The sequence below is a fragment of the Sinocyclocheilus anshuiensis genome, unplaced genomic scaffold (genome assembly GCF_001515605.1).
Source record: "Sinocyclocheilus anshuiensis isolate Anshui unplaced genomic scaffold, SAMN03320099.WGS_v1.1 scaffold534, whole genome shotgun sequence".
In the NCBI taxonomy this organism is placed as follows: Eukaryota; Metazoa; Chordata; class Actinopteri; order Cypriniformes; family Cyprinidae; genus Sinocyclocheilus; species Sinocyclocheilus anshuiensis.
The window spans coordinates 1,334,794-1,346,838 of record NW_015547712.1 but is presented as its reverse complement, the minus strand read 5'-3'; the positions used below and the strand labels follow the sequence as shown (position 1 = coordinate 1,346,838).

At 36.0% G+C, this 12,045-nt stretch overlaps 1 protein-coding gene across 1 annotated transcript in view; it reads right to left on the bottom strand.

The window, feature by feature from the left end:
- The window catches only part of LOC107704073 (collagen alpha-1(XII) chain-like), an 83,584-nt gene that overhangs the window by 10,181 nt on the left and 61,358 nt on the right, over positions 1-12,045 (bottom strand). The window contains exons 64-69 of the mRNA XM_016506917.1: positions 8,756-8,914; positions 8,236-8,313; positions 5,319-5,405; positions 4,360-4,413; positions 4,133-4,228; positions 1,551-1,604 (exon numbers count right to left, since the gene is read on the bottom strand). Of these exons, the coding sequence (XP_016362403.1) occupies positions 1,551-1,604; positions 4,133-4,228; positions 4,360-4,413; positions 5,319-5,405; positions 8,236-8,313; positions 8,756-8,914 (528 nt within the window). The remainder of the gene's footprint in view (positions 1-1,550; positions 1,605-4,132; positions 4,229-4,359; positions 4,414-5,318; positions 5,406-8,235; positions 8,314-8,755; positions 8,915-12,045) is intronic.

Genomic DNA, 12,045 nt, shown 5'->3' with positions numbered 1-12,045 from the left:
TATTTACAACACTGTTCCAGAACACTTCAACCCAAATATTCAGATGTGTCCAGTGCATTTTAGGAACGACAGTTTCCTGAAGCTGGGAGAGTAGCCTACAATGCCTTCTGTTCTGACTCACAGCCTGTAAGTATGTTTTCACATTTAAAGAATTTGCCACTGACGATTCAAACGTGAGTTTTGAGCAGTGTAGAGTAGCGCTTGTTGTTTGTCATTTCTCTGATCATAAATGCAGACATGGTTTTATGTTTACGCGGCGCAATATGTAACACAATGCGTAAAAAGACAGTATAAGTCATTATAGAGGAGAAACAATAATGTACAGTATGTGGAAAATAATGTGTTTCACTAATCACTATAAAAGAAGTCCATAAGTCTTTGAGAACAGACTCAAATTGAAGTTTTTATTTGCCAAAAATATTACCCTCCCTCTGTAGCTGTCAAGTCTCATGTTAATAGGGATTTATTCAGTCACAAAGTTATCATTCAGCTTCTGTTCGGCTCCTGAATTCAAAGCACAATTCGTGTGGACTTTTATGGTGTCTTTTTTAAATCCAAAAAATTCAATTCTCATACAGTTTCAGAAAGATATGTAAAGATGCCAGAATGTATTATTATTATTATATAACATTATAAATATATATAAAATTATAATAAATTCTAATAAATTCTAATAAAAAAATATTAAAATCAGCGTAACTAAAGATAGTACAGCTATACAAGATTTATGCACACAATTATACTTTACAAATGTATTAAATGTAAAAATACATTTAAATTTTATTTATATATTTTATTTTTAAATTTATTTTGTCATATATTATTTTATATAAATTATATAATTATATATTTTGTATTCACATTGCATTAAAAATCTTAATGGTCCTAAAAATAGACTTCATACAAAACATTATTTAATTATATCATTAAATCACTTGCTTTGCAGCTATCACTTCTATTTGAATAGTAATTTATTTGGTTATATAATACGTTATCTTTGGCTTCAGATTTGAATACAGCGCACAAGTCGTATGGACTTTTATGATACTTTTTATGGTGTCTTTTTCTTTTAAATTAAAGCATGAAAGATTCTGCAAAACATCTCCTGTTGCGTTGCATGAAAGAAACACAGTTTTGGAAGAACATGAGAGTGAGTAAATGATGCCATAAAGTTAATTTACAATATATAGTGCAACCCAAACCAATTAGACAGTCTTCTGCTGTTTGTCTTCAAATCAATCTCAAGATCCTCTTCACTAGCTCCACACATGCTCTAAACAGTCCAACAAAAAGAACGGGAGAGTTTAATGGGGAACCACAAAGTGGCACCGATTAGGACTCTGTGTAATTACAGCCTCAACCCACATTTTATCTCGTGGCGTGATCTACTACTATTGTTCAGCACTGGCTCCCAGCCATCCCCCCTCCTGAGTTATGATCTAACGTTTGCCACATGGAGCTCATCCAGAGAGGTAGCGCAGGCTGCAGAGAGCGAATAATCCTCCCATTTCCCCCCTAAGACTCGGGCGGCTCTCCAGAGCAACACTTACTTTCTGTCCAGGTAAGCCAGCATCGCCTGGATCCCCCTTTGGACCTGGACGACCCTGTGTGGAGAAAATAAAAGGAGACAGACCTGTCAAAAGAGTGCCCAAAGCTTTGGTAAAGCGCTTCAGCGTGATTCAAAGAAAAATTAAACACATATATCAGTTCAGAGAACATAGACAAGAGGGAAAACGAGATATCTAGAGTTTGGCTGTGGAAAAGTCACTGCCATCATGAACATCACAAAACAGGGCAGTAAAAAGTCGCAACAAAAATAAAAGAAAATAGTAAGATAAAAAAAAAAATATTAAGATAATGCAGCTGCATAATTTATTCATGTAGCAATGCATGCTGGGAGCCATGGATGAGTTATGATTGGTGCACCATTGTTGAGAAAAAGTGCTATATGGCACCTCTTATGGTTCTACATGGCACCATTTGACAAAGGTGCTATATAGCACCTGTAAAAATAGGTGCTAAATAGCACTAAAAGTGGTTCCCCTATGATTACGAGCCAAAGAACCGCTTTTAGTGCTATATAGCACCATTTTTTTTTAGAGTGTACTGCAGTTTTGTGTGTGGTTTTAGGGTGTTGCTATATGGTTGCTAGGGTTTTCTGGGTGATTGTTAAATCCAAGACTTTAGGTATGGCTTTAAGGCGTGTTTACACCAAGGACAATAACAATAATGATTAAAAAAAATTCTAAATTTGTAAAAATCCAGGAGTTTTAAAAAAGTTTTAAAAAGCATTCCAATTCAATGAGAACAGACCTTGGTCAGGGTGATGCCATATTTAATTTTTGACAGGAATGAAAACGAGGCTGCGAGGGATTGAAGTACAACATGTTCAATGGATTGTACTGTTGTTTAACACTGTATCGATTGTTCAGCTGACGAAACGTCAGTCCGAAAAAACTTTCAGTAGACAAAAACTCCATTAAACAGTTGTGAGTTGTGGAAATTACGTGATCTAGGATGTTTACACAGTGTGCCATCGTGAAGACTGTAGGTCTATTCCTCACACCCTCATTTTCACCTGTGTTACATTCAATATGGCGTCTAACCTGATTAAGGTCTATAGAAAAGTCCACACCACAACTATAATGATAACGACACATAGGAACGATATCGTTAGAATTACTTTTAGAATGCTTTTTTCAGATAAGCAGCCAATCAGAATTCACTTAACACACAAGTATTTATAATCGCAGACAACAAAACTGCAGCATGTGCTTATAATAAACAGAATGTTATCGTTTGTTGGTATAGATGCTAATATAGCTTATATTGTTATAGTTTTTGTCAGAATGATTGTTCTTGGTGTGGACGGGCCTTTAATCTCTCCTTTAGTCTGTGGGATTTGCACTGCAGTCACATTAGCAAAACTGTCATTGCATGAAGCACTTCTTTTTCAGAGGTCCCTTCCAAATGAAGCAGCTTTAAATTGTTAAACATGGCAAATTCAAGTTGTAAAAGTCAAACTTGAAATCCACACGGTGAGATGTCACATGTTAAAACCACAATCATGTGGATTCCTAGTGAGATGACTGCATTTCGCCCGCCGTACACAAGTAAATATGACTAAAGCATGTCAACATATTCCGTTACACCAAATACACAAAATAATGATCTTTAAAAAAGCATCGTATGACCCCTTTAAGTCTGATCACTTAGTAAAACATCAGCACTGGGGCTACGCAATACTGGAAAAAACTGACATTGCGATATTTAGTTTTTTTGTGATATATATTGTGATAGCGATAATAGTGATTTTGTTGTAATAGAAAATAAAAATAATACAAAAGCTGAAAAATGACTTTTTGCTCTGAAGTGCAAACTATCCTTTCAGTTCCAATTGTTTGTGATCCACTCAATGACTATAAAATAATGATTTTATAGTAAATATTATTAAATTAAAATAATAAACAAGCAATAATATTACTGTACCTAAAATATTTAATTTACAGTAGTATTCAATAAAAATATACTGAAGTAATTAACGTATAATATCTTACGTTTTAATTTCTTCCTTTTCAAATGTTAAACCATCAAGATTTTATTTTTGCAGTTCAATTCAACTGCAGCCTCTGCAATTTGAGAATTGCAATATTGCATTATCAATTTTATACAGCAAATATGTATGTCTGTATGTATGTATGTATCATGCAGTCCTCTCCTTAAGCCACATGATTTGAGGAATCAGAGCGAGTTACACACTGATGTTTAATACTTAGACTTATTGGCTTGTTTCAAACTCTTAACCCCATGTATGAGCGATAGTAATAGTGATGCTTGCAAACAGCACTAAAACGCAGCAGCTGAAATGGAGAGGGGAATAAATCCAGTGAGATTTGTGTGCTAGCAGCAGGATCAGGCGGTTTAAAGTACTCTGATGAGCGTAAAGCCCCCAGACACGCAGGAATGCTGAATCCAGAGCTCGCCGCCATAATTATGCCTCCGCTACAACTCCTGGGATAATAAACAACCTGAATAATCCCTGTTTGGTGTGCGGAAGGATTTACAGCCGGCTACTGACTTCTGAATGTGTGAGGAGACAATGGATACATGATGAAAATTGAGATGGACTTACAGCCTCGCCAGGGATGGAGAGCCCACTAGGACCCTGTGGTCCTGGAGGGCCCATCGGACCGGGCAAACCCATCTCTCCACGTGGGCCCATCGGACCCTGCAGGAACAAACAGAGTCAATGTATGAAGATGACAACGTTCAATCCTGTAGATAAACTTGATGAATTATCTGTAATGTACAGGTTAAGACCATTCTGAATTAACAGAGAAGGATAAGCAGATTACTCACGACTTGACCGGGTTCTCCTCTTTCCCCTCGTGGTCCTTTACTTCCAGGTGCACCCTGCGAAAGGAAGAAAATGTGTGGAGAAATTACAGAGAAAACAGTCCTGATATCAGTCCAATCAATAAGAACATAACGTTATATGAATTAAACTTTTGACTACACCTGAACTAACCTTTTAAGGCAAGACACTACAGATAAAAATATCGTTTTTCATGCACTGGTCAAGATTTTAGACTACTTTGCTTCCATAACTTGACTTCTTTCACACTAAGGGAAAGAAAACACAGTTTATCTATTTGCATCTGTAGATTTCAAGTACAATATGTATCTTTAAAAGCGGTTTTCTTAAAATGAATCAGAAATCTCCACTTCCGCAGCACTTACATACATTCAACGTTACAGTTTTACTCCTGACTAAATTCTGGAGGTTTTTACAGAAGAGTTTGTTCGTATATCATTTGCTTGATATATATTTAGCATTTTATTCCTAAAAACTTTTTGTCTGGCTGTAATAGTATTTTTGTTTATTAATGAGCGATAAAATAGATATCGAAAATCCTCTCTGTAATAACATTTTACTATACTATGTTAACAAATGAAACAATAATTTTGAACCTGGATTTATCCAATGTTCAGATGATTTATGTTCTGGAAATGTATGTTAATCTGTGCATTTTAAATAGACAATCTCTCATTTGCATATTTAAACATAACATTTCAGAAAACTTGTAATATATAACTATTGTCTTAATTTACTGTGACTAATCAACTGGACAAGTATGTGATATCTATTAGCTAAAATCTTTACCCTGTTCACCTGTAGTGTCTTGCCTTTTCGCAGGATGAAACACTTCAAACCAAACTATATTAATAATATTTTGAACTAAATAAAAAAAAATCTGTTCCTATAAATTTGAAACCTTTTGCTGTCAATCTTTATTAGCACACTTCAGTTGACTTACCACTGGCCCTTGAGGCCCCTGGGGCCCCTTACTGTCTGAGGTGCATGTGCAGGCATTGGGAAGAGATGGACATTTGGATTCATCTCTCTGAATGACAGAGAAAACGAAAAATATAAGAACAAATGGCAGAATAAGCAACAACATCAGTGACCATCAACCATCTAAAAACTATTTCCTGATATATGTGGATTGTGTGAATGTTTAGCTCATGGACACTTAGTTATTTAGACGTTCTGAAAGGCACTGTATAGGTACAGTAAATTAAAAACTGGTTATTGACTTGACCAAGCTGATAACTAAAAAGTTGTAGGTTCAAGCTTACTACAGACATTACTCTATCTGAGCCCATCTAATAAAAATATGTTGCTTGTGCGCTTATGTACCTGATGATTTCTGAATAAATTGGTTAAATTAAAATGCAGTTTATCATCATGCAAAAAATGAAGCTTTTCAGGTTATGTTGAAACGCTAAATATAATGGCAGAAGATGAGAAAGAAGAAATCAAGAAGTCAACATCAATAACCCAAAGATAAAATGTGTGCAAAAAGGTAAATAAGGTGTTTGTTTGTTTTTTTAATTAGCTTTGGTTGTATGTATGTAGCCATTGTATTTATTATCTGAGGAAACAAATCATGGTGGGAAAAAAAACATGCACCACACTGTATTCTTCCTGTCTTTTCTTTTGTGCAAATACAGAGGTGTCTTGCTTCTGGCCGATCATTCAACATTTGCAAGTGATCCAATGCTTGCATTTTTCGAGATTACTGGCTGGTTTTGGTTAAACAAATGAAACTCACTACTAGCCTCTCTGGATACCTACTGTAGTTTCCAAATTACATGTACTATAACAACACCTTTTTGCCATCATTTTGGGAATTCAGCAAAAAAAGAGATTTGTGCAAATAGTCATTTATCTGTCATAAGGTCAAATGTCACTGTAGCTTTAAGCGAGACTTAACAGCCGTAACAATAACTATAATAAGTGTACTGCATATCACCTTGGATAAAAAATAAAACTGATGACACCGCCAGTGCAGATCTTGGATATGATGTCAACTATGGCAAAGTTTTGGAAAACTGTAATTTCTTCCACATAAATCTTTGTCTTTGTTTCTGTATCCTTTGGCTTTGGGTGTGAGGACAGGCCACATTGCTAAAACACGGCTGATTAAAACCTCTTGTGTTTTGACTGTCAGAAGTACCATAAGCAGAATAATATTTTGCTTATGGAAGAGTTTGGACACAGCTGCTCTCATGGTTTGCATTAATAGGCACACATAGTGATTGTGTGAAGGCACTTGAGTTCAATGATTTCACACTTCACAACTAAGAACCGCAAATGAATGACAGTCAAACATCTCTTTTAAAAGCCGTGTGCTGTTGACAAACCTAATCAAATGGAAGAGCGCACAACGAGAGATCAAAGAAAGGAAATGCTCTAACAATAGCGAGCGGTTTGGCCAAGCACATATTAAATGTCATGTTTGAATGTGGTCAACGGGGACATATGGAATAGTATGACAGATCCGCATGGGTGGATGAAGCTCAAAAAGATGTAGGAGGTGTGCGTGAGAGTCGATTGACTTGTCATTTGTTTTCAATCCAAAGTGACTGTACAGCAACCCCTCTGGAGCAGTCTGGGGTTAAGAGCCTTGCTAAAAGCCACAATGATCAAAGGCACGGGGTCGGATGTAAACAGTGTGGTTCATGGGTCATCCGTACCTGAAATTTAACCCAGCATTTGTGTTCTTCACCTTTGTGTAACCCTGGCTAGGTTTGCACCAGCTGTTCATAAATTCTTAATTAAATGTGACCCTGGACCACAAAACCAGTCATAAGGGTCCATTTTTCGAAACTGATATTTATACATAAGCTGAAAGCTGAATAAATAAGCTTTCCACTGATGTATGGTTTGTTAGGATAGGGCAATATTTGGCCAAGCTACAACTATTTGAAAATCTGGAATCTGAGGGTGCAAAACAAAAACAAAATATTGAGAAAATCGCCTTTAAAGCTGTCCAAATTAAGTTCTTAGCAATGCATATTACTAATCAAAAATTAAGTTTGGGAAATCCACACTAGAGGCTATTTTTCAAAGATTACTGGAGTATGTTTTACTAGAAAATCTGATTTCATTCTTTCTACTACAAAATTATAATTAATTATTCATGAAATTTACTAGCCATTTCTGTGTAGAATTAGTTTCCAAACCAATTTTACTAGTTAGGTTGCACCATTTGACATCATAATGCTGAACGTAGCTAGCAGGTCGAAAGCTCACCGTAATATAATGTGAAGTCGTGTAATATGACAATTACTCTCAGTGATTCAATCGAATCGGTTTCTTCCATTGAAATGCACACAGAATAAAGAACATAATTTATGTTCAAATAACATCCAGAAATTGTATCTGAAACTAATAAGGATTGAAAAATAAATATTGATTCATAGCATATGAAATGACAATTATTTATTCTGATTTTATTTGACATGCACAACACTGATCGTTGCACATAGAGGCACACTGTTTAGATCAGGTTTGTGTTGAAAAGCTGTTTTATTCACATAATGTTCTGTCTTTTAAAATGTAAATGAGTGTAAATGTCAGCATTATCATATATGTCAAAAGGACTGAAGTCTGGCATGTAAAACAAGAGCCTATTGATGCAATTCAGTCAAACTACTATTTTATTCCAATCATTACTCCTGGTCGGAGACTTTCCTAAATATTTAGTTTATACTGTACATAGAGTTATGTTTCAACTTCAAAAGTTTATTGGTGCAATGCTAAAATATTTAGTAGCGCGCAAGTTGCAACTTGTGCCTTTACGTCAAAACTAGGCTAAGTTGTAGCTTACACACAGCTGGTGCGACCAGCAACTGATCTCTAGAGGCTTTCTTAAAGTCTTCTCTTACCATTGAAGGAAGGTCACAACATCTGTCCCTGCTGGTCCAGCCGAGACTGCACACAATGTCAAACATCTGGAGCTGAAACTGCCGAAACCAGAGAGAAAACGGATGTTACAGGTGTCTTTGATAAAAGCTTGCATTTTCAAATATGAGGCTCAGATGCCCATTAAAAGGATCCAGGGTGGAAAGAGCGAGAGCGGTGAGCTCACGGTCAATGTGTGATAACAAAAGTTTGTTTTTGTACCAAGGTACTCTTAAAAATAAAGGCTCCTTATTGGCATTGATGGTTCCATGAAGAACCGTTAACATCCATTGAATCTTTCCATTGCAAAAAAGAAAAGATTAATTTAGATTATCAAAATGTTTTTCAAAGAAAGAAAAAAAAATTTATTTTAAGAACTGTTCACCGAAAGGTTCTTTGGAGAATCAAAAATGGTTCTTCTATGGCTTTCGCTGTGAAAACCCACTTTTGGAACCTTTAGTTCTAAGAGCGTAAAGTGTTCAGTGTTTTCACGTTTGAGCTCACTGTTGCCGATTCTCCTTGAGATCCGATAGATTTGGACATCTTTCCGAGAACTTGAAATCCATCCATCGATGTGTTTCCGGCTGGTTTAATCTCCTTCTCAGCCACTTCCTGGCAGTCCATGTTCAGTTTGACGCTCTTGGGAGATACCAGGATGTGGAGCTGGAATAAAAGAAGACTGTTAGATGTTCAAGCTTATAACAGACTCATGGGTCATTTTAAAGGAAGAACTTGCGTTCATCTTCAGCAAAGTCATTAAATAAGTCTTAGTTGGCAGTTTTCTATTGTTGTTTTAAACTCTAAGAACTTCAGGCCTTAATTAGGGATTTCTGGCAGTCTCTCTGTTCAAAGGGAGTGTTCTGGCCAGAGGCACATATAAAAACCAGCAAGTTCCTTCAACACCAAATTCATCCTGATACACTCAAGGTGTTGATAACAGCGAGTCCATTGTAAAATATTTTTATAGAGAATTTGGGAAAAATTAACAGCAGCTAACAAGAGTGTAAACAAATACATCAACGCATATGACAGTGGAACTGTCAAACCATCCAGCCGAGTTTGCATCTGAGCTGAATCGGCCACTTCCTCTACAGATCGAGGGCAAATTACATTTACATTTAGTCATTTAGCAGACGCTTTTAGTAGAAGCAATCAGACCAACAAGAGAGCAACAATATACAAGTGCTGTGACAAGTCTCAGTTAGTCTAGCACAGTGCACATAGCAAGTTTTTTTTGTAATAATTAAATTCACTAAATAGTTGAACCTCTTCAGCGTGGATGTATACTAAACTGGTATACATTAGGGCTGCACGATTAATCGCATGCGATATTTAACGCGCATCTTGTCAGAAAGCCGGTTCTGTAATCAGCGGTAAATCTCCATCACCTGCGTGCTTTCACATTGAGCAGCATTAACTACACAGAGCCGTTGTTCACTTATGAGCTGAAAAAATCGTGCGAATATGAACGTGGTTTAGCGCAGCTCGTAAGTGAACAACCAGCTGAACGCTGCGATGTAATTACACCAGCTGAACGCTGCGATGTAATTACATTTCTCCACCACAAGCTAATGGAGGAGCTCAAAGCAGGACTGATGCTATGGATCAGGAATGGATTGGAAATTTGCGGTCAGCAAATAGAGGGGATGCGATTCTGATCTGACCGCAGAGGATTGGTCAGTATCAGTAAACATGCTGCAGGCCTGAGATACACTGAAGTTTACCTCACTATTGGACTAAACAAAGCGAAAAAGACATGATATTCATTAGAACGATGAAGTGATTGTTACGGAGCCAGACCACCATCTTTCTGTGAGCGCTTAAACCAGTTTTCTTTCGAGTCTCGTCACAAACTGCCTATCAAACCTTGTCAATATCAAACCAAACCTGACATCACTAGACGTCTACACAAATGTGGTATGTATTATCTAAAGCTGTTCCTGTGGCACATGATTGTTTTCTGTTTAGCCTGGAGGTCCCCGGGTTCTTCTGTTCTCAATTATTATATTCCATATGGAATAATACAGCTTACTGCATAATGCACAGAAATAAAACTACTTTACAAAAAAAAAAGTTGGTAAAGGAAACAGAACACATTATGCAGTGATTAACATTTCATACTAGGGTTTTCAAAGTTTTTGATGTCAAGGACCACCTAATATGATGAAGGACTCTCTTTTTTAAAATTATTAAGAAAAATACGTTAAAAACAAAATGATGATTTATATTATTTTTTATATGTTTATAATTATTTTTTTCAACAATTAAAAGTATTATTAAAAGTAAATAAAAGTATAATTTTTTCACAAAATGTTAAGGCCCGTTCACACCAAGGATGATATCTATAAAGATAACGATAAAGATATAGTTCTAAAAATCGTTCTCAGTATTAAAGGATAGCAGAGTCTACACCACATCTATAACGATAAAGGCACATAGAAACGATATCATTGGAATCACTTTCAGAACGATTTTCTCCAGCTGATGAACGATGCAAACATTGACACCCAATGAGAATCCATCCTGCTATAACGAGCTCGAGAATTTAAAGTGGCGGACGAGCGTGCGCTTAGAATAAACAGACAATATCGTTCGCTGGTGTTGACGCTAATATCTTTATCTTTATAGTTATTGTTCTTGGTGTGAATGGGGCTTTATGCTGATTTTTCACTTATTGTCGAAAACAAATGTTCTTAATAGAATAAAGTAATCAGAATTAATCTCACAATAATTGTTTGTAAAATAAATTAAACTTTTTGAAATCTAGTGGCCGAAATTTTTAAAATATTATTGTAAACAAACGTATTATCTAAAAATATTTATTTTTAATGTTTTCTCCAAACCTATATGTAGATTTTTTCTTATTGTTAAACACTAGTGCTATCTATAGAATAAAGAATAAAGTGATTAATCTCACAATTTCTGTACAGTCTTTAGAAAGCAGAATGAAATAGTAACACTTTTCCACTAATACTTTGTAAAATCAGATTTCATAGTCCTTTTGTGTTCCAGTTTTGAAAAACACTGTACCATACTATATCATCTGGATATTCCACATATGCATATTTTCCACATATGGATATTCCACATATTTTCACATACTGTGCACAATATACATACTGCCAAACAACAAGAAAAGTTATTAGTGTGGCTTTCTGTACTCAATATTTTGCTCAGTCCCTGCTGTTTATAATCTGACGCACTGCTTTTCTATTTAAAGTTTTGTTGGAACTGATTACGGTCATTTTGATCTGATCACTGGCAGCTGTCCTCAAACGTCCTCTTTAATGGCCACCTGTGGCCGTTCAGAGGGAAGCAGGATCTTTTAAACAGACGACTTCTCCATTTCAACTGAATCTGCCACACGTTTGGACAGATCTTTCAAAACAGAGCTGTCCTCCATTTTAGCCAAATCCACTGAGGATATCTGAAGAATGATACGTCTCTGCTGCCCACGCTCGCTTTCTCTAGGCTGCTTGAGAGCTTTCTACATGCTCGTGATCATTTAGAGCTTGGTGTTAAAAGATTTTTAGAAATGAACATTCTGTCATCGTTGACTCACCCTCATGCTGTTATAAATCTCCAAATTACTTTCTTCTGTGAAAAAAAAAAACAAGGACATTTAAATTATGATGTTGTCCAGGGGTCCAAAAAAGAACACGGAAGAACGAAAGTCACATAGGTTTGCGAAAATGATGACAGAATTTCATTTTTGGGTGAAATATTCCTTTATGAGTAACAGTCTTGCCGTTAAAAATCCCATTACTTGCACCACATACAAAAAAAAAAAAAAA